Below are 24,484 nucleotides of genomic sequence, written 5' to 3' on the forward strand. Positions count from 1 at the left end.
TTTGCATGTTTAGAATAGGAGAGACATGATTAGAAAGCAATTTGTCTGGCAGCAGGGTGGGGGTGGGAAGGCCCTTTTGCCAGCTAGATAAAAAGACAGTGGTATGGCAGCAATAAAAAAAAAAAAAAAAAGAAAAAGGAAAAAAAGCTAATTTGACTTTTTTGCTGTATTAAGAGAAACTGGTTCTAGAATAACAAAAGTAGAAGCTCCACTTTGCTCTGGATAAATCATATCTGAAGTATGTCAGTTATGTGGATCACCATTTGAGAAGGACATTAGTGAGCTAGAGAGCATCCAAAAGTAATTTTCTAGGATGATGAAAGGCCTTGAGTCTATATCAGATGAGAATTTATTGGAAAAAAAAATCTTTAATGTGAAGAAAGTTTGGGGAGGAGGTAATATATGACATATATCTTCAAATATTTTTAAAGGCTTCTATATGGAAGAATGATTAAATTATTTTGCTTGGGTATTGAGCACAAAAGTAATAATAATAGTAAGAAGTTGCAAAATGGCAAATTTAGGGTTGCTGTCAGAAAAAAAAAATTGCTAATGGTTAAAGCTGTCCAAAAATAGAATCTATCGTAGTCTTCAAATCATAACATCTCAAATCAGAAGCTAATATATTGATAGTTCCTTTCTAGGATGGATTTGGATGATGTGGCTTTAAGGTCTCTTCCAACTCTAAATTTTGTCATTTTGTGATGGTGTGACTTCAAATCTAGCAATATTCTTTTGACTATAACATACTATCTCTTTGTAATTCCAATTCCTAAGTGGATGTTGCTTATAAATAGTCTCAAGAAGTACAATAAACAGTGGTTGTAGATATAAATCATGTAAATAACCTTTATTTGTTCAAATAATTCATTCAAATGCAAACTAAAATCCCACCTTTACAAGAAGCCTTTCCCAATCCCTCTTAATTGCTAGTACTTTCCATTTTATTATCTCCTATTCATTCTGTATAGAATATGTTTGTGCAGAGCATGTTTTCTCTCTCATTAGACTGTGAACTCCTTGAGTATAGGAACTCTTTTTGCCTCTTTTTTATCTTCAGAATTTTAGTATAAAACCTGATGTAGTATATAAATTACTGTTGACTGCCTCTTGTATTATCATTAAACAGCTACCAACTAAATAAAACCATTCAAATTCTTCAGATAGAAAATGGAGGGAAAATTAAAGATGCATCTTTTATTGGGAAGAAAAAGAATAATTATAAGGAATTTTGAAGGGATATGTATTATAGTCGGGGACTGAGATTTAAGACAGAGCCATTAAATAGTTAAGCAAAATGGAGTGACTCCATTCCAGGGCAGACAAAATTGTCCAAGGTTTCCCTACAACCTCACACACATAAAATTAATCCACAAAACTTAAAGTATTCTTATATATAAGCATATCAAATACTAATAATCTCCAAACTACATGAAATGAAAAGCTTTCATAATGTAAAAGCCTAACAAAACAAATTAAAACTGTGAGAATAGGATAAAGCAGAGCTATCTCAGATGCTGCTTGTTGGAACAGTGGCTGGAGTGCTGGGCCTAGAGTCAGGTAGACTCATCTCTCTGAATTCAAATCCAGCCTTGGATACTCAATAGCTGGTGCACCTGAGGAAGTCAGTTAATCCTATTTGCTAATAACTCATATGTAAAATGAACTGAAGAAGGAAATGGCAAATTGTAAAGGGCTACAAATGAGCAGATGCAAAGTAACTGGCACATGAGGCTAATTATTATTAGCATATATTAACATATTTGGAGGATGACCCTACTTAACTATTCTGTGCTGGCTGGATCTGTGGGTGTGGACAAAGAAGGGGAAGTGATATCAGTGGATGGAGGAGGAGGAGGAGGGTCATTCTTTGGCAGTAGAGAGAGAGAGAGAGGAAAGAGGTGTGGAAATTCATATATCTAATCCCCTGAGAGCAACCCCAAAAGACCAAGAATAAAGACTTTTGCTTATCCTGACTCCAGCTGATTCTAAAATATCCAGGGTCTCAAAAGCAAACTATTCTAATATCTTTGTCAAAAGACCAAATGGGGTCACAAAGACTCAGATGTGACTCAATAGCAACAACAATACATTTTGTCCCAGAGCTGAGTCTGTAGAAAATAAACTTAAATCCTAACATTTATATTTAATTTTTAAGAGTTATTTTATCCATTCATGCTAGAGTTCACATAACATCAAACATAAAAGAATAATAAGATAATGAATGGTCCTTAAACTTTTCGTTTGAACTCTCTAAAACTATAAAAAAAGTTATCTAATAGTGATAACTCTAACAACAATAATAATTTAAGTGAAAGCAGTTTGCTCCTGGACTAGGGGTTCTTAACCCTTCTTAGATCTATTCCTCAAGCTTGATGGGCCCAGAAGGCTTCACTAAGTTTCTGCCATGTGAGCCCATTCATCATCAGCTCATTATTGTAGGCATTAAGACTGGGAGTCCCTGATATAAGACCAAAGGGTTTCCCTTGTACTCACCTGCCTTTATCAAAAGAACTCCTCTATCCCAATGAATATTTTACTTAGATTTATTTTTTCCAATGGTTAATCATCTCTGTCTTCATCACTTTGATACTGAATTTCAGCCAAGGAAACGTATGTCTCTAACTCCTGCCGACCATTCTTTCATCCCTGTCAATCTCAATGCTATTCCCCTGGTCCCTGTCCTTATTTGCCTACCCCTGCCACTGTGTCCTCTGGAGCTTTTCTTGTATAATCAATATACTTCCCTTTGTTTTATATTCTTTCATTTTTCCAGCTCTCACTGAGACTTATCTTCCCCTAGATGACTCTACAAATCAGGTTTTCCTTTGCAGTACTAGTTGTACTCTCTATTCTCTTAATTCACTGATCACAGACTTTAATCAAAACATTCCCAGACCCCCACTATCACTCAATAATCTCATAGCCTTTAAGGTTCAATTTGTCTTCCAATCCAAGTACTAGTGCAGTTTTCATCCAATTCCTATCATATTTTTCCTCCTTTCTCAATGTGCATTCGTTACTTGACTTTTAGTTCTTTTCATACTAAGGGACTTAAACAGATATGTAGATGCAACTTCCCAATTTCTTGATCTACTCCTAGGACCAAATACTCCCTTCCACCTCCACTACATACAAAGATAACCACACCTTTAACATCATCAACAAATTGAACATTTCTTTATCCGATCACAGCCTTCTATAATTTCATCTTTTACTATGTTTTGCAAGACTTGCAGTTTTTCTACCACAATGTAGAAATGTTGCCAGGCCATTTCCCTCTGTCCTGGTTATAGTGTCTTACCTTTTTGATCTTTAGTCTTTGGCAAACAAGTTCAACTCTATCCTCTAACTCTTAAATCTTTGATTCTTTCATCCTTTTCTACATAAGCTTTGCCAAACCCAAACCCCAAATTACTCCCTCTAGTCTCTTTCTTCACCTCTAATTATATGCTACTGAGTAGAGATGGAGGAAGTTTTACAACTGTGCTGAGGGGTCCCTTTGCAAATTTATGTTATCTAATCACAACTGGGACCTCATTACAGCCAAACAATACTTCCATTTCCTCCCAAATTAATTCTCTCTCCCCACAGAGATTGTTTCAAACTTCCTCTTTTCTCTTCATGCCTCCAGCAGAACTCCCTTCTTCTGCATTTTCATTTGAGAACGTTGCCCCATACTTCATTTTTTAAAATTAAGTCTATTCACTGAAAGCTCTATTCTTTCCTTCTTCACTAGTTATTTCATCTTCCTAATCTCACAGTTTTCATTCCCTTACTATTTCCTGATTTCCTCCTATTAAGAGGTAGCCCTCCTCACCAAGGTCAAGTCTTCTATTCATGCCCTTGACCCCCAACCTTTTTCTCAGCCTCCTTTCTCTATAATTTTCAATCTCTTTTTATCTTCTGATCCTTTCTCTGCTGCCTACAAATATGACCAAGTCTCCCCTCTCCTTATAAAACCTTCATTGTATTACCTATCCAAGCTATCATTGTATCTCTCTCCTTCTTTTCTCAAATTCCTTGAAAAAGCTGTCTAGACTCAGTGACTCCATTTTTCTCTCCTTAAATTTTCCTCATAACTTCCTATTCTGCCCACCCATACTATTGAACTGAAACTACTCTTTCCACAGTTGCTAGTGATATTTCAGTTGCCAAATCAAATTACCTCTGCTCTACACTCACCCTGCTTGACTTCCCTGTGACTTTTGACACTATTTAACACCATCTCCAAGATGCTGTTTTACTCTTTACTCATGATACTGCTTCCTGCTTCTTTTCAGAATTATCTTACATTCCTCAAATATCTTTGCTAATATAGTCATGTCACTCAATATCTTTTTTCTTTACATTCTCTCACTTGATTATATTAGTAACTTCAATGTGTTTAATTTCCCTCTCTACATAGATCATTCCAAGGTTATAATCCAATCCTATCCTTTTTCCTGAACTCTAATCCAATTTTGCAATACCAATTGCTTATTAAGTATTTCAAAAAGTATGTCCCGAAGATATCTCAAAATTTAGTTCTAAACAAGTTTAGAACAGAACTCATTATTTTTTCTCCATAAATCCATCCCCTCCTCTGAACTTCCCTAATACTAGTACCTAGTACAGTGCTTGGAATATAGTAGGTGAAATGCTTATTGATTGATATAGAGAAACTACTATCCTACCAGTTACTCAGGTTTGAAATGTTGATGTCATCTTCATTCTCATTCCAATTCATTCACAAAATCTTTTCACTAACAATCCTCCTACATTCTCTAGTATTCTCCTCTTCATTTTCCTCTTTTTTCATATAGTTACAACCTTAATTCAGGATGTGAGCTATGACAATAGTATCCTAGTTGCACTCACTGCTCCAAAATTCTTCCTACTCAGATCCATCTTCTAACAATTTTTCTGAAGCATATAGCTGATCATACCATTCTCCTTCTCAACAAACTTCCTACTATCTCAAAGATAAACTATAAACTCTTCTATTATTTAAAGTTCTTACAGACTGACCTTGTCTATTTAATATCCTCACACTACCTTTAATGCAGCCATACTGAAGTTGCTTGTTATTCTATACATACAACACTCCATCTCTCAACTACATTCCTCTTCACTGGTTATCCTCCAAGCCTGCAATGGACTTTACTCTCAGTTCCATTTTTTGAAATTCATTGTTTACTTTCAAGACGTGGCTCAAATCACTTTCCTTTCAAGACTCACCTTCTACAAGAAGTCTTTCTTGACCTCACTTCCACTCCCCAGATACTAGTATCTTCTCTCCCATAAGCAAGCAGCTTGTATTCATTTTGCAAATGTTAGTGATTTCTCATTGTAATTACCCACTAATTATCCTGTATAAAACTTATTTGTATGTTTCTTTACATAGTGCCTTTCCTATTAGATTGCGGGTTTAAGGACAGAGACTCCTTTTGTCTTTCTTTTTATACCTAAATCTTAGTACAGTGTATATGTTTACACATAAAGTGCTTAATAAATGATAGTTGGCTTGTTGACATTAATGTGTATGCACTTACATTAGTAGTATCCTCTCTGGGTTCACATCCCAAACTTCTACTCACACTGAAAGGCAGCTGGTTACTATCTTCTAAAGGTCCTAGGAATAATGCTGAGAAATTGGGGATGTTTTTATACTGTCACTTATGGACCTTTAATATGTCACATTCGCCATTGTTTACCAGACAGATTTCATTAGCTTTTAGAAAAGAGTATTTATGCAGATGATATAAGAACAACTGATAGAAAAATTTCCCTTCACCCCAAAAGTCTAAGACTTGGCTCACTTCTTATACACAGAAGGTCATGGGGAGAAGACAGGCTCAAGCCTAAAGAACACATTTGGCAAAGGGGCAATTCCCAGTTGGATAGAAGTCCTTTCCTCTCTTCAAAAATTTTTCTTGAAATCCCCCTTTTCTGTGTAGCTTTCTTCTGGGTTCTGAAGGCCAATGTTCTTGTAGAGTTTTAAAATTGCCTTTCCAAACTGTGTTAAATTTGTCATTGGCCACTGTTGTTCCTATGATATTACTATCAACTCCATTGGGAAGCTTATTAGATCCATTGGGAAGTCCAAATCTTCTGGCCTTTGATAGTTCACAAGATCATATTCTGGTCAAGAAATTTTCTCTTTCACTCTCTCAAGGGATTCCTTCTTAAGGGACTGACCAAGCTGGTCTGCTATTAGAATGCCAGGTTTCAAACTGACTTGAGATCTTATTCAAGTTATACAGGGTAGACCATGCCTGTGTAGCCTCATTAATTTATTCATTTTTAGTGTATACCTTTGACTGTTTCATTCAACAGATGTGCCCAGGAATTGTTCATAGATTTTATGACCCAAAAAGTATTCTTACCTCATAAAGATATCATAGTATAAGATGCCTTGATGATTACATTAATTTCAGGTTGAGGAATGTGAGATACCCCTCTTACACATACACACACACACACACACACACATACACTATACATATACATATATATATATAGTTTTATATATATATATATATATATATATATATATATATATATATATATATATATATATATATATAGTTATATAGTTATATATAGTTATATAGTTATATATCCCACTCAGTTCCGGGAGGGAGGTACAAAGCTGAGTGACTTATTTGCCCACAGAGACATAGTGATTTGGTCCACATGGGGAGAATTGGGGTAATGTGAGGGTAGATGATAGATAAAGTATCTTGACCATGATCACATAGTAAAGAAGTGTGACAGGTGGGATTTGAATCCAGGTTTTTCTTGACTCTGGCACTTTTTTCTACTATACATTCTATTTTTAAGAAAAGAGAGTAATTATTAAGTTATTCCTTGGATTTTTTTCCAAGAAAGGCTTGGTTATGTCATCTAATTCTCAGTTCTCAGATTTACCATCCAAAAATCGAAGCTAGCAGGACCTCTCACCACAACCTCTCTGTAAATTCTCTGAAATAACTAAAAGAAAAATTCTCTTAAAAATCCATGTTAACATCTTTAAGTGATACTCTTTTCAAGATGAATGCTGAAAACTTTGCCTACTTACCAAGCCATAGCCCTGCCATTCCACAGAGGCAGCCCCAGGGTAGGGCTGAGAAAGATGACCAATGCTCCACTTTGGTAAAATATAAGATGATTGGTGTGAAGGAGATGAATATTAAATTAAAGAAACCTAAAGTGGAAAAAAAGTGGGCCGCTTCACCAAAGTTGGCACTTCCAAGAAACATCTTAAATAAAACCTAGAATGAGAGAAAGCATTACTCAGCCATCAAATTAACTATACTCAAAGGAACTTGCTGGATGAGAAAACTAACTTATACTGACACATGGGCTCAAATTTCTCAGTTAATGTATGCAAGTCTTTTTTATCTTTTCAGACTGTAGGCTTCTTTAGGTCAGGATCAAGCTCCATCTTCCACTACCAGGCAAAAGGTCGGACACATAGTATGTGCCAATGAATAATATTTGTAAAGCATTTAGTACTGTGCCCAGCCCATAACAGGTAACTAATAAATGCTTCTTTCCTTCCTTTTCCCTTTTCCCTTAATAAATTTTGGGGTAAGTACATTTCTAAAACTGACCCAAAATTGAATGTAAAATGTGGCACTTATTCATGTAAGGAAGAACATGTTACAGAACTTCCACGTTCTATTTGAACACATAGAACATTAATTATCACCATGAATTCACCAAAAAGTTATTGATAGATTAGGTGATCCATAAAATTACATATCAGCTCTCAAATCTTTCTTCAATTATAGCTTGAGAGCTCACCGACTCTTCCCTGTAATCACAAACATTCTTGTTTTGACATACATCGAAATCTATATTTTACATAAAGACCTTGTCATCATGTTATCAAGAGAGAATAATGATGCCTTAGATGTATATGGAATTTATCTTCCAGAGAGTTCAAAATACCTATTGCATGTATCTTTAAAATTGTTTTTATTTTTTTTTTCTATGTAATATTAGTCCTCTGAGATAAAGGGTACCAAGGTTGATTATCTCTTCACTTCCCTTCATCCCCAGCTAGAAATCTTTAATTTTTCCATCATGTTGCTTCACTTCCTCCTCCTTCCCCACTTTCAGATTTGTGTGTGTGTGTGTGTATTATCTCACATTAGAACTACAGAGACTGTATTTATTTTTTGTCTTTGTATCTCCAGTGCTTAGCACAGCACATAGCAGGCACTTAATAAGTGTTTATTGACTGGCTGATTAACTAACTTGGCTGAAGCCTTAAATTAAAACGTAGGAGAATCCATATTTTACAACCTGTAGTCTTGTTTCCTTAATTTCCCTAATTTTTATGTTAATCCTAGAATAATTATCAAGAATGTTCCTGATCTTTTTTAAAATTCCAGTTAGAGATAAAAGTATGATTTTATGTATTAAAACATAGGTTCTACTTTTTTTGTTTGCTTGTTTTGATATGAACATATGATCTCACCAGAATGGTGAATATAACTTAAGAGTATGAGACTTGTCTGATTGCATTGGGAGATAAAATGACTTGCTTATGATCATATAACTAATGGCTATCAGAAGCAGGAAACCAGTTTTTACTGATTTCAAGGCTGGCATTCTATCCACTACACTGTGTCTCTCATAGCACTGCTGACAAAATTATAATTATTATAATAGCTTTCTAAAGTTTTCAAAGAATTTTATATACATGTTTTCATCTGATCAGAATAGCTCTGCAAAGTAGGTGCCCCCTTTTACAAAAATGGAAACTTGATGCTAAGATTTGCACAGCTGATAAGAATCTGAAGATGTATTAGAATTTAGAGTTATATCCCTATAGTTTAACATTAATTCTACAGGTTGGCTATCAGATTCATAAAACATATCAGATACAATTGTTACTCTAACAGTCTTATTATATTTTCTCTGGTGAGACTATGTGAAGCTGGCCACATCAAACATCTCAGGACAGTCCCAGTTAAGGAGAAAGTCAAAAATGCATACTGAGCCAGGAAAGACTCACCCAGCTTTTCAAAAGGAATCATTGGACAAAAAATATCAATATGAAATGCTCCCTGAGCTCTGGTATTAGTGGAGTCAAAAATAGGTAGCTGGAAGTTCCACAAAGAGAACTTTTGGTCTTTTGAGTAATTTTTCAACTAACTATCAAGGGCACTAGAAATGGTACATTCATTTAAGGTACAGCCAAAAAAGACTCTTTAAAGTAGAGCTTTGGTGAAAATGTTTTAGATCTACCCTGTGTGTTTCTTTGTCTTCAATACTATGGTCTACTGTGATTTCCTTGTATAGGATTTCCATTCATGATAGTGAAAGTCCTGTGCTAAGAATTAATAATGAGTACATAGTGGACACTCTCTTTGTGGATCAGAGAGAGTTGTTTTGCTCTTGATGTGCTGCTAATATAAAAGTAAAGATAAATTATTTTTTAAAATTTCAATTATCAAGCATTCATTTTCCTCCTCTCACCTCTTCCCCCCAGAAGGTAGGAAAGAGAGGAAGAGAAAAGATGAAGGAGAGAGGATGAGAGAGGAATAGATAGAAAAATAGAAAGAAATAGGGAAGAGATGAGGAAAAAAAGAAGAAAAAGGAAGGAAGGAGAGGGAGAAAGAAGGAAGGAAGGAAGGAAGGAAGGAAGGAAGGAAGGAAGGAAGGAAGGAAGGAAGGAAGGAAGGAAGGAAGGAAGGAAGGAAGGAAGGAAGGAAGGAAGGAAGGAAGGAAGGTCTATGTCATTTAATTAAAAGATTATTAAGATTGTGACTTTGAAGATAAGGATGCCACAACCTACCTTAATATTTCCTGCTAAAAATACAAAATGGCTTAGTAAGATGCTATCTCATGTATTTGTCTTATATGGATGGAAAACTGGACACAGAGCTGGGCCATAGTTGCAATTTAAACATATTGTCTGTGTAACTCTGTGTGACCCCATAGCACTTGATCTCTTAGTGCTTTGAGCAGCTCTCTAAAACTATAAGTTACTGAGAAGGTGCCTGTGTAGTAGAAGGAGTGTTCTCTACAAGATTTTTATACCAATGAAATAATGTTCTCAGCACCAAAGTGATAATATTTGTAAAAAGAACCTAGCACAATATATAGTAGGTACTATATAAATCCTTATTTCTCTCCACCTTCCCTATCCCTATATTTTCCTTTCTGTGATTTTCTTTGTATTTTTAATTTTATTTTACCTTACAGATGAAGCTTCATCCCCTACCTTATACAAAGCAGACGTAGATGCAGATCCAACAGCAAACGCCACTCCTATGATTGAATCAGCATGAAAATTATCTGCATATGCCATCATCACGATGCCTGTGATAGCCATTATTGCAGCGACTATCTGCCAAATGAAAGATGGAGACAGAGAAGTTGGGTACCGCTTTTCCTCACACAAGAATATCACAATCTAATTGTCCCTTAGGATTGCATGAAAGTTGCCAAATATCCCCTAAATCCCACCTTCTTCAACTATAGGTTGCAAACCAATATGGGGTCTCATAACTGAATTGAGTATGCAAAGTTATGGCTTATGATCAGTAAATTTTTCTTTGTATACCCGTTTTATATACCTACATACCTGGAGTCATGTAAAAGTTTCTCAGGCAAAAAGGGATCACAAGTGGAGAAAATTTAAGATATCTTGCTCTAAAAAACTCTTCCAAATTCCCATATAACAAGGGATGCTGAAAATCAAAGAGCCCATAATAATAAGAATATGTGTATGCTCATGAAAATTCTAGGAATCAGTGATGTTAAGTTGATTTCTTTCTTATCAAGTAAGCGCGTCTTCATTTCCTTCTTTTAGTCATGGATAACATCAAGATTGTGTTGGAGCCAGCTTTAAATAGCTTGTGGGAACCCACTGTGAAATTTTCAGTTACAACTTAGAAATCACAAGGCTGCCAATCAGGACTTGATTTATTATCTTGTTGATTATCTAAATTCAAGAAGGTCTTACAATGCAAACTAAACTTAAAAGTGTGTGTTTATTTTTATGCGGTAAAAATTTAGCAGTATATTCTTATTCCTTTTTATAGATATTGGTTGAGGTCAGCAGAGAGATAGTGGAAAGCTCAGAGAGTCAAATCATAACTAGACTGGAGGTCTGGTGACTTAAGGCTAATAATAATTATTATAAAAATTATAAATTACATAGTGCCTTAAGATTTACAGAGTATTTCATATCCATTAGCTCATTTGAACCTCACAACATCCCTGGAATAACATCCACTTTTCACTAAAAGTGAAATGATTTAAGAACAAATTACCTCCAGCCTATCTTCATCCATAGTAAATCATTTAGCCTCAATCAATTCAACATTGCAGTAAATCTACTGATATTCTTTCCTTTTAGACCAAGTTATGTTTCTGGGCAAACCAACCTGGAAAGGCTTAAAAAGTGAAATTCCCAAACTAATTTTGACAAAGCACTTTTAAAGCCTGAGAAAGCTCATATTCTAACTGATGTTTTTTTTTTTTTCCAATTTGAGTTCTGAGTATTATCTTATAAATCATCTGTTTCTGTGAATAATAGTGCCATATATGCAATCCCCATATCCCAATTGGATACTACTGAGAAATTATTAGAACAGATGTAGTCCTATATTTACATAATTATAGGTTCAGAGGAAACTGATGCAGAAGACAACATCTTTGTTAATGACCCCAAAGAGCAAGCATATGTTTGGTCTTACTGAAAACTGATGCTAAGCATCCTATTTGAAGAATAGGGAAAACACTTGGCAAAAGGCACAGAATAAGAGCCATCTCATCAGAAATGAAAAACTCTCTTCATAAGATATTATCTGAAAGACTTTTTGATACAAGACACTTCTCACAGAGTGAATAAGCCACAAGACTTGTGTTCTAGTTATAGGGGCTAAAATATAATGCATACACTACGAGGTGTCAAGGAAAATTTCTAAAAAATAAATAATAAGCTTATAAATAAAAATGGCTAGGGGATTACCTAGAAGTAGTAAATATGAAAAACCTCAAAGAATTATCCTCTCTTTTGTTTTGAGGATTTTTAGCTCAAATAAGAATTTTAATAGATTATCAGGGACAACTGTTTATAAGATCATATGAAGAGGCATCAAATATTACCCCTCAACTTGTGAATTAATTCAACCTTAAAAACATGGCAAATTAGCTAAGCAGTTGTATAAACATTGATTTTATTAAATTATTTCAAAGAAAATGGTCAGAGAAAAAATTATATAAACAGCATTTTCTCTTGAACCCTCCCACCCATATTTATTTTGATCAAATATATGAATGATTATTTCTGATGTGTATTTAATAAATCGTGCCATTGGTTCTTTATGATCTTTTAAAACTTAATAATTAATGCCAACTCAGTAATTCATATAAAGACCCTTAAAATGTCTCTAGAGCTACTTTCTAGGTGCCATGGTCAACAAGAGTAAATAGTCTACAGAACCATATAAAGTGAGAAATAATTTATACATAATGTTATTCATAGAAACATAATATCACATCTCTTATTTAGGGATTGTTCATTAGTTAATATGAATTTATATATGACAATTCTAATTCTATTTTGAGTATTCTATGGACATGAATTGAAAATTAGCAAAATACTATCAGTTCTATGGTAATTTAGAATTTAAATTATGGTGAGCTCTTTGAAGATACTCATCACAATCATAGTTCATGTGCCCATGAAGACTTGGAATTAGGCTATTTAAGTTGACACATCTATTACACCAAATGTCTTAAATGCTTTAGTGGAGAATAGTATTTTCACTACAGAGATCATGAGAGTGCTATAACCTGAGTTCCAAAAAAAAAGGACATTGTGAGAAAGTTCTCTTAACTTCATGTGCAGTAAAGGTCATACGAGTCACATGGGAAGAAAGCAAACTGACTCATTTATCACATTTTCATTTCATTCATAGAAGTACCTGAAAGATCAGTTTCTACATGATCAGATTATAATCCAAAATAATTTTGATGAATTTTTCTGCAAATCAGATTGTAAAGGGAACCTAGCTAATTTAGATAATTTGACAAAATATGAGATATAAATCTTTAATGATCTCAATCAGTAATTCAAACTATCCAAAGTGCATTAGCTAATTGTACAGCATTGCTTTTCTTTATCAATGTAGATTATAAAACATGCAATTAAAATTTTTAGAGAATGACCTCAGCATGAGATCTAGATTACATGGATTTTTAGAGCCCAATTATTTATCACAAAGGGAGGTAAATAGGTTCTTATTGGAATGGTGAGAAAACATATGACTTTCTCTTTTGGATTCAAACTAATAAAATTCTGTAAATAGGAAATTCTTAGCTTGAATGTTGTGGATAAAACCTGGTTTTGGTGCTCATCTATACACCATTAATAAAAATAACATGTATTTATCTCTATAATATTTTAATAAATATTTAAGATATTTAAATAATATAAATTTATGTGATATAGAAATGTAATATAAATGTAAAACTGAATTAACTCCGAGAAGGTAGATGTTATGACTATCCTCATTTTAAAGATGAAGAAAATGAGGCAGATACAGATTAAGTGATTTGTCCGGAATCATAACTTCTAGTAAGTGTCTGAGGCTGAATTTGAATTTGAATTGGAGACCTGCGTCTTCTCAACTTTAGGTCCAGTGCCATATTCTCTAGAGTTTTCATAAATTAATGCATATTTTCTGAAGGATTTCTAAAAAATTCAATTGCTTGAGTCCTAAATTATGTCAATCAATTTTAACGTACACAATTATGGAGATTTAAAAAAATTAGCAAAGCAAGACAAAAATAAGCAAGAGGGAAAAATCTTCAAAAGGAACTGTATTAAAATAGAAGAATCCTCAATTGGTGAAAATGTTTTGGCTGTATTAGGATCATAAAGTTACCAAATTAAGTTTTTAACCTTTCAAAACATATCGGGGCTATCATGTCAATATAGTCTCAATATCCCCAGACAGAAACAATACGATCCAAAGGAGAAAGATTCATCTTATTCTCCTGACAGTATAACTTTTTTACATTTCTTTCTTGTGTTATAGTTGCTGCCTTCTCCCAGCTTCAGTCTTTGGAATAGGTCCTTGAGTTTCACCCTCATCATGTGGTGATTCTAGAATATTAATAAAATCAGCAGAACTATCAATGCTTCTTTTCTTTGAAAAAACAAACATACCTTTAAAATAGCACATTTAATTGGACCTTCCTTATTAATAGGACAGTGCCCTTCTTGCACAATACACCCCCAAAGAAATGTGCAGTAGAATCTTAAAGATCTGAATGAATAATAATGTCTATCTTTTGTCTTGTCATTAATATTACTTCTTGAAATTTGCTGGGACCCAAAAAGACTTTGGTTCTAATTGGGAGATCATTATGGTTTAAAGCCTTTATACCCCCAGAAATAAAATGAGTGGAAAGAAATATTTTTTTTTTGTTTTATTTCTTGTGGAGGTAGAGATTAGCCAAGAGCAACAGAGAACAGAGAAAACTTTAAGAACCACAAACTTATAGATTATATTTACAAAAAAAAAAAAAGAATTAGCAAAGATTAAAAAAATGTTTATTCTCTTGTTTTCTCTGTGAAAATCTTTCCAAATGTCCTAAGCCATACAAGATCATTAAATTTCACTAGATGCTAGAGCTAAGAGTCCAGTGAAATCATGAAAGAGTCTAGACCTACAAAAATCTAAAGAAATATTTGGGTGCATAAGAAATGAAAGAAATGGGGCTATTATCATAAGGAGTTTAGACATTCTGCCAATTCTGAGCTACAGACAATGAAAATCACATTGCCTTTCCCTTGATATTTATGTAGGTGAAATCAATTTAAAATGTATTTCTCAGGTAGCTTTGAAGAAGAATGTCTCATGAAAGCCTGATATAGGGAGAAGAAAAGTACATAACTACCTACTAAAGGAGATAATAGAGTAAGGGAAGGTATAGACTAAACCTCAGAAGAAACTCAGATTTTAATTTTTTTTACAGTGGTGTCAGAGATTCTTTCTCCTTCACTGCATGCTTTCCTAAAGCATTGTTTGGCACGACTTTCTTAGTATTCCCCAAAGAGTATAGAGCAATTGCCCTAATTTACTATTACATAAAAAGAATCCTAGAAAATATCAAACTCTGTCCCACATATGCTGTTCATTGTTGATTGTTCCAGTCCCTGGAATACCAGTGAAATATTTATTCAAAAGAAATCACTTTAAGCATCATTGCCAGAAACTAAATAAATGAAAAATATATATTTTCTAATTATTATATGTAACTGGGCAGGCAGCCCACTGAGTCCATCAATATACTTGAACATGGATTGCTACAGATAGTGAGCTATACTTGGATTAAGAAATTTGCAGTTATGTGATACAATGAATAGAATACAAGACCTAGAGTAAAGACTTGAATTTATCAGATACTACCTGCCTCAGTATCCAGATCTATAAAATGGTTATTGAGAGGATAAAATGGAATGTTTGTAAGCACTTTGCAAATCTTAAAGTACTATGTAAAGACTAACTATTATTATTATCTGGGAAGTGTTATCAATTTTTTTAAGTCCGTGATACTACTGCAGAGATGTCACTTGGGTGTTTTTGAGGATAGATATATAAAGGTGCCAGCTCTACCACTTGTTTTAGGTACCACTCCTTTCAGGGACCTTTGCTAAAGAGAATCTGGAACAGCATGTCTTTTATTTTGAGGTTGGAAGCCAAGAGACCAAAATTTTATTTCTTTCATGCTCTCATTATCTCTGGCTCTTATAATCCCAGTAGGTACTTGAAGCAATGAGACCAATTAAAGAGAGTCTTATGCTTTGAGTCATGAAAGATCATCTTGTAAATACTGTTATTATCTTGGTCATAAATTATGGCTTCAAATCATGAAATAAAGCTTTTAGAAAGATCAAAATTACTGGTCAATATGAAGAGAGATGTTGCATGTATTCATATTATCAATGATGACTGGTATACAATAAGATATACAAATAAAATCATCAAAGATAAGTATGATTAGTAAAAGGAGTGTATCTATTGTGGAATGAGGATTAAAGATGATAGGTTTGATAGTTCCATGTTAAATGATACTTTCAAAATGGATAGAAAAGAAAATTCAAAGAAGCTCTTCAGCTTGTTGGTCCTCTGTGAAGTATCCAAAAAAAAAAAAAAAAAAAAAAAAAAAAGGATGTGGACATGAATCATGAAGATAGGAAGATATAGCAAGTAAAGATTATATGCTTAGCCAACTATCCAAATAAAAATGAACAAGGAAAGAGAAAATAATTCCATGTCTCCAGTAGATATTGAATAATAAATAACTCCAATCATAATTTTTTTCAAAATCCTGCTTATAGGAAAACTATGAGATATAGGATATTCATGAAAAAATAGGTTAAGCAGAAATATTTAAGGAAGTCCATGTAAGTCTCTGAGTTCCTCCATGCCTCATCTTGAGCCAAAACTAAATAATTGCATTTTGTATAATGATTATTGGATCCTTAAATGACAGAAAAATGTGTAGGTGCTGAACTGAAAACAAACATATTTATATATTAACATTTTTAAGATAATTGGTATTTATTGAATTATTTAGGGGGCAGTAACAAAGTACAGTAGATAGAGGATTGGACCTGGAATTTGGATTTGGAAGGAATTTGGGTTCAATTTTGGCCTAAGATACTTTCTTAACTAGTGTTTCAACTTCCTCCTTTGTAAAATTGGGATTGATTTAATTGATAATTAAATTGATAATAATAGTACCTCCCAGAATTATGAGGATCACATGAGATAATATCTGTAAAGGACTTTGCAAACCTTAAAACACTGTATAAATGCTAACTACAACAGCAAACACTACTACTACTATTACCACTACTACTCCTACTCCTACTCCTACTATTACTACTGCCACTACAACTATTATTAGTTATATATAATTATTTTCTTGTGTAGAAAAAAAAGGAGATGCTTTGGATGCCAGAGAAAAATTTTTCTCAATAATAAAAGACTTAAGAAGAGGCACTAGATCTACAAGAAATGTTTTGATGTTTACATTTTAAACCCAGTTTCCAATAAAGCAGAAGTGGCAATAGAATGTGGGGCAAAAGTCCATTCTTCTCAGAGATCAATATTTTATTAAGCTGTAACCTCTGGTCACTGTGAATTTGAAAAATTCCATTTATAAATATATAGTACATTTGGCACATAGCAAGTGCTTAAGAAATTTTTTCAATTTTAAATTTTGATGAAGCTTGCTAATTTTCATGGAACTTTCTAAATTAGCTTCAATTACTATTCAAAAATATTCTTTGAATGTGAAAAATATTCATGTGTATGGTAAAAGTGACTTCTTTTTCATAACAGAAAACTAAACATTTCACGCTTTATTTTTCTCTGCTTTGTGGAGTTTATGTTTCATATATATCAACAAACTAATCACTAAATTTTAAGACTGATTATGAGCATTCCTTTCTGGCAAACTACATTACTATATGGAATTCTTGTTTACCACAACTATCACAGCAGACATCCCCAGTTCTTCCCATGAGTCTGTTTTGGCATTAAACATATACAGGTGGGCCTGATCATCTTCCTTGACCACCTTGGAATGAAGCAAATGAGGATACTGGCTAGCCATCTGTTTCTTAGCAACTGGAGTAACAATTTGAACCAAAAATATACTTTTCAGCCAAATGTCTGAAGGCAAATCCAGTAGCTGGAAGAAAGCAGTCTAACTGGATGGATTCTGAAGTAACTATACTTTGAGATTATTTATAGATGCAGGAGACAAGTAATAGATGTATTTATGTTGTTGGAACTGTATTTCTTCTTTAATTTCTCAAATGACCTAATTATGCATGTTCTCAGGAGGTCTCCAGAGGCAAAGAAATGCTGATGCTGTCAAAAGACAAAATGCTGAATGTGTTTTGAAACTTCTCATACACCATGGCCTGATTATGAGCAGCATCATTAAAATTTCACTTTGACATTTTTCTGGAATATGACACTATTTAATATTCACAGCAAGAAATGAAGCAATTTATGATGGTTAAACAGGAAAATATCTGACTTTTATCAGCACACCTGTTATTAGTTCTCAATAAATTACTATCTAAAGATCAAGTCTTAAAGGGGTTAAATAACACAAACCAGAAAGCAGCAAACTTGAGATTCACATTTATAACCTTTGATTTCATTCATTGACCTATTCTACACTGCTTAATTTATGTGGGAGAGTATGTGGAAGGAATTATTTTTGCCTGGAGTATCTTAAATAAATAGGACTTTTAATACAATGCTTCTCGCATCAATGGAGAATTGTAAATATATCTATAATTTTTTTTAAAAAAATAAAGAAAAACCTCAAGTATAGCATGGCTATTTTCTCATGGGAAAACCTAATGGTTTATATTCTGGAATATAAACCATTCTTTTGACCATGCTGGGAACATCCATAAAGTTCTTTATAACTGTCCTCTTCTCTTTCAATTTTTTTATAGCAAGGAAGCAAAGATCCCATTATGTCTACATGGAACCAACTAGACTGGTCAAGATTCATCAGTGATAGAGGCAGCCAGAATCTCTTTTACAACTGAGTGCACAAATGATTTCAGCCTAATTCCATTTGAGTCTTAATATTACTAGAAAATCTCTTAGTATGAATTTTTTCACCCTAGTAACTATCATTGATTCATATGATTGTTCTCCGTAATTAATGCTTTTCTATAAAGAACATTCACCACTACTTTAGTATCGCTTGCAAAGATTGATCAAGATTTTTAACTGGAAAAGAGAAAGTGGACATGATTGTAGGAATATAAGTTTAGAAATGGATGTTCATTTAGCCCAACCCTCTTCCTCCAATTTTGTTAATTTGACAAAACTGAATCCCAAAGAGACTAAATGACTAGACCCACAGTTAGTCAATCAAAATCAGTATTCAATCACAGGTACTAAATTTCAAATCAAGACCTTTTCAACGGCTTCTTAATAGCCGTTTTTATTAATATTTATCTCAAATTAGATAATATTTGTAAAACGCTTAACACAGTACCTGTCACATAAGTATTACATAAATACTTGTTTAATTCTTTCCATTTGAAAGGTTGTCATGTGAAAAAAAGATTAATAATAGCAGGTAACATTTTTTGCTCCTACTATGTGCCAAGCATTATGCTAAGTGCTTTACAATTATCTCATTTGATCCTCATACCAACCTTGGGAGATAAGTGCTATAATTATCTCCATTTTTTAGATGACAAAACTTAAGCAAACATGTTCAATGATCTAAACAGGGTCACATGGCTAGTATCTGAGTCTGGATTTGAACTCAGTTCTTTGTGATTCCATGCCCAATGCTATACTCACTGAACCACTCATTCCACCAGATTCGATTAATTATGTTTGGTCCCCAGAAGACAGAACTAGAAAGAAGCTGATTTAGGGTTCAGATAAAAATTCTATAATAAACTAACTAATAAGCATTTATTAAGTGTAAGCTGCATGTCATAATTGTCTAATAATTAGTCATTTAATTACCTCAGGAGATAGTAGTTTTCCCTTTATTAGAGGCTTTCTAGTAGACGCTAAATGACCATTTTCCATGTCTATTAAAAATTTCTACTCAGGTATAGGTTGAACTCTTAGGTTCTTTTCAACTAAGATTCTATTATTCAGAAAGTACCTTTTTCAAACCTATCCCCAGAAGACTGATAAGTTCTTGGTCAACTTGATAAAGTTGCCTTTGTTTGACACTTTGTATTTCCTCATATGGAGTGTTGTGGTGATCACTGCTCCCTACTTTAAAAAAATTAAAGGTCAACTTTTTGGTCTGCATATTCAATTTTTACAACTCACTGAGTGCAAGTGCTTGAATCTTTAATGACTAGGAATTATTTGATCAGCAGTGAAGATTTAACTGTGTCTGTAAAAGAAAAATGATACTCTTTTTGGAGAAATAGAAAGATAACTGCATACAGGTTAGAGGAGGAAGATCTAAAAAAAAAAAAAAAAAAAAAAAAAAAGATTTTGGCCTTAAGGATTACCAGTGCAGGAACAGTAATATTCAGTCACCAGCAACACCATATAATCCTCCCAACCCTAGAAATGGCAATCACTGGTAGACTGGGAGTGGTTGAGCTTCTAAGAACTGTTAGCATCCAAATGTTTGGAGTAAGTTGGAGTTACTGAGGAAAATAGTCAAAGGAAATGAACAGACAATTTTCAGATGAAGAAATTAAAGCCATTTCTGATCATATGAAAAAATGCTCTAAATCACTATCAATTAGAGAAATACAAATTCAATCAGCTCTGAAGTAACATTACATACTTCTCATATTGGTTGAAATGACAGGAAAAGAAAATGATAAATGTTGGATGGGATGTGGGAAAAATAGCACCCTAATACATTGTTGGGGGACTTGTAATCCAACCATTCTGCAATTTGGAACTATGCCCAAAGGGCTATCAAATTCTGCATACCCTTTGATCCAACAATATCTCTACTGGGTCTGTAAAAAAGAGATTAAAAAAAGTAAAATGAATTAACGTGCAAAAAAGTTTGTAGCAGTCCTTTTTGTAACAGCAAAGAACTGGAGACTGAATGGATGCTCATCAGTGGGAGAATGGATGAATAGGTTATAATAAATGAATGTGATGGAATATTATTGTTCTATAAGAAACAATCAACAGGGTCATTTCAGAGAGGCCTGGAGAAACATACATGAACTAATGCTAAGTGAAGTGAGTAGAACCAAGATAATACTGTACACAAGAAGATTATATGATGATCAATTCTGATGGATGTAACTCTTTTCATCAATGAGGGCAGGTCAATTTCCAATAGACTTGTGATGGAGAGAGAACCATCTGCATCCAGAAAGAGGACTATGAGAATTGGATATGTATCATAAACATAAAATTTTCACCTTTCTTGTTGTTTTTTTTTCTTTCTGAATTTTTCCCCTTTTTGATATGATTGTTCTTATGCAGCAAGATAAATGTGGAAACATGTATAGAAGAATTGCTTGTGTTTAACATAAATTGGATTATTTGCTGTCTAGGGGAGAGAGGTGGGGGGAAGGGAGGGAGAAAACAATTTAGAACACAAGGTTTTGCAAGTGTGAATGTTGAAAACTATCTTTGCATTTATTTTGAAAATAAAAAAGCTATCATTAAAAAGAATATTTGCTTATCTGTTTAAAATAGCAGAGAATGGTTAATTTGGAAACATATTTCAGTAAATTTTTTAGAAGAAGAGAGAAAAAGAGAAGGTTTATTGAAATTGTGCAACTAACTTCACAGTAGAAAATGTTTATCATGTTTGTCTCACTTCATAGCATAAGAGCTAAGATTCTTAATGCATCATAAAAAACATAAGCCAGAATGAGAGGTAGAAAGATACAGTTGAAAGAGCACAAGTTTTGTAGACAGCAATTCTGGGTTTAAATCCTCCCCTGCAACTTATTAATAGTATGATTTAATTTAATTCAATAAATATTTATCAAGCACCTACTATGTGCCAGATACTACATTAAACATTGGAAGTCATTTGGTCAATCTAAGCCTCAATTCTTCATTTATAAAATGAAGGCAAACTTTAATAACTTTTTGGGTCCTAAATCTGTGATCTTATGATATTATCAATTCACAACTAAATAAAGTAGCATATTTGAAAATCACACATATCATTACCCTTACTCCCATGAACCTGTCTTTCAGCACAATCCAAGAAAGTAAGAAGACAAATGCTTTGTTACAACAGAACAGGGCAGAGACATCTGTGGCTGTCAGTTTCTTTAAAGCCAGTAAATACAGGTAATTAGTCAAAGTCCATAGGATAGAAAAGGGAGCAGTCCTTTTAAGAAAGAGCTTCAACGTCAAACCATCTTCACCAAAAATCCGACTGCATTCCCTAGGAGAGAAAAGAGGTTAATACTCAAATAGAATTTGCCTTCATGTTTCCTTGAGCATGGAATCACAAAATTACATTCATGATTGAATAATTTGGGCAAAGAGCACAATATACATAAACTATCATTTATCTTGCAAACATGTTTACCCAATTCTCCATTCTATTGGTAACAGGTAAAAAGAGCATTAGATCTCCAAAGAAACAGAACCAGCATTGCAGCCTCTAAATATGCTTTTGAAATCAGAGGTATAGCCATTTGTCATTCACCAGAACAGTTTTCTGTTCAATACCAAAGCAGGGCAGAGAATGACAGCAACTGGTAGTTTCTTGTTTTTGTTTTTTGGTTTTTTTTGGTGGGGATTGACAATGAGAGAACTGGAGGATTCTAATGGCAACACGAAGATATTTTTTCCTGTGCTCAAGGAATAGTACAAAAAAGAAATTTGAACAGAATCTTAATTTTGTGTGTCATTTAATGCACATTAAGGTTGTAAATAAAAGAAATAATTGAGGTCTAAACCATCATCATTGCCAATATATCACACGAAGAAAAGGGGCTTTATAATATCAGTTCACTGTAACATTTCTTTACATGTGTGTAGTGGAAAAAGAGGGCTTGATTTCTGATGGACTGAGTGTAGTGAAATTTGAAAATTGAAAATTGGCTTATTAGCCAATTCATTCAAAATGGTAAAACTGATGTGCGCATAAATATAGTTTCTATTTCTATAAACTGAGACTCAAGTTATACTTAAGAAAACTGCTGATTTCAAAGCAAGGAGCACTTTACACTTCTAGATTCATAAATGGTCATAAGATTATTTTCATGGTGCTTACTGCTTACTCTAGCAATTGTTTCAGAAGGAAGCAATACATATAAACTGACTTACCTCAAAGAGAAATGTTAAGGATAAATTAAATAATTCATGCACAGTATTCTTAGACTAAAGGAAGTCCATTAACATAAAGTGAAGTCTTTTTGAAAGCATTGAAATATGAAGTTACATTGTAAAATTTTCTTGCCATCCCTCTATCCTCTCTGTCACTTAATACTCAACTCCACACTCCAAAACTCATGTTCTTTTCAAATAGGGAAATTTGTTTGAAGTTCTAGTAACTTATTGGGGGATAATTAAATTTGGATCCAGAAAATTTGTCAGACTTCACTTAATTTGGAAGATTACTGGACAGGAAACATAATCTCAGAACCAAGCTATGGTTTTCAAAGAGAAACTTGACTTGAGAAGAAAATTTTATTGCAGAAATCAGTCAAATCCAAAAGCTAAGAAAGACAGTTTCTAAATAAAAAAAAAGATACACACAGAGCCATATATACTTACAGAGGGAAAATTGATAATTTTCCTAGAAGTAAATAGCCTCAAGCAAGAATTTGAATGAAAGCAGAAGGCCTTTGATGAAGTTTTAGGAACCCTTAATATACTGTAAGTCTCACTTAAAAATCATTTACTTTGCATGAATACACCTTATATACTTTATACATTTCCTAATAGTTACAGAATCATTCTCTCTCTCTGAATCACACAGAAGACAACTTAAGATCTTTTATTTCTCAAAAATTCCTTTCTCCCCCAAAATAAAATCCTACAGGACCAAGCTTATGGGCAAATTTCATACCCAACCTGATATTCTGTCTATATTGACAAGAAAAGCAGTATGCAATTTCTTTGTTAGAATATTTATTTGAACCTTCTTCTCCTTCAGAATTTCAACATAGGAAAAGAAGAAATTGTATCTAAAAGGAGGGATCCTCTTTCCTCCCATGTAAGACAGCTAAGAGAAAGTAAAAGAAGAGAGCCTAGGTTATTTGTTGATTGAGGTAATATTGTTTAGCAGCCTTCTTTTTCCTTTATACTTCTTTCTCTTAATCATAAATTATTCTATCTAAAAATTCTATAGCACCTTGATATCTTTGATACATAAGCCCTATAAGAAAAAAATCATAAATTAAATGCACACACACAAAGGAAAAGAAAGTTGGAATATAACATAGAAGGTAGATATGCATGAAACAATTGTTCCATGAATCCAGATAATTTTCCATCATAGTTCCAAAGTTTCGTAAAACTTTTCCTTAAAATTTTCAATATGAAGCTTTTTTGTTGTTCCTACCATACTGTCAAAATCTCTCAATGTAGCTGAATTGTCTGGATATTAGCTGAATGTCAAACATCTAAATGAATGTTAGGTAACTTTTAATTTCATGTTCTTGCCTCTATGAGGTGAAAGATTTTTATGATGAGATTCTAAAGATACCCTGACTCTTTGGTCATGGAATAGTACCAAAAAAAGTTTTCTCTGACATATACACACACACACATATATATATATATATATATATATATATATATATATATATATATATATATATATATGTGTGTGTGTGTGTGTGTGTGTGTGTGTGTGTGTGTGTGTGTACACATGTGTACGTATGTGTGTATGTGTGTGTGTGTTGTTCAGTTGTTTTCCATTGTAAATAACTCATCATAACCCCATTTGAGATTTTTTTGACAGAGATAATAGAGCAGTTTGCCATTTCTTTTTCCAG

General features: G+C 33.4%; 1 protein-coding gene across 1 annotated transcript in view; it reads right to left on the reverse strand.

Moving 5' to 3' along the window:
• SLC35F4 (solute carrier family 35 member F4) overlaps positions 1 to 24,484 on the reverse strand; it is a 235,976-nt gene that overhangs the window by 13,938 nt on the left and 197,554 nt on the right. The window contains 3 exon segments of the mRNA XM_074290219.1: positions 7,064 to 7,256; positions 10,223 to 10,348; positions 21,699 to 21,918. Coding sequence (XP_074146320.1) covers positions 7,064 to 7,256; positions 10,223 to 10,348; positions 21,699 to 21,918 — 539 coding nt within the window.

The sequence above is a fragment of the Sminthopsis crassicaudata genome, chromosome 2 (genome assembly GCF_048593235.1).
Source record: "Sminthopsis crassicaudata isolate SCR6 chromosome 2, ASM4859323v1, whole genome shotgun sequence".
Classification (NCBI taxonomy): Eukaryota; Metazoa; Chordata; class Mammalia; order Dasyuromorphia; family Dasyuridae; genus Sminthopsis; species Sminthopsis crassicaudata.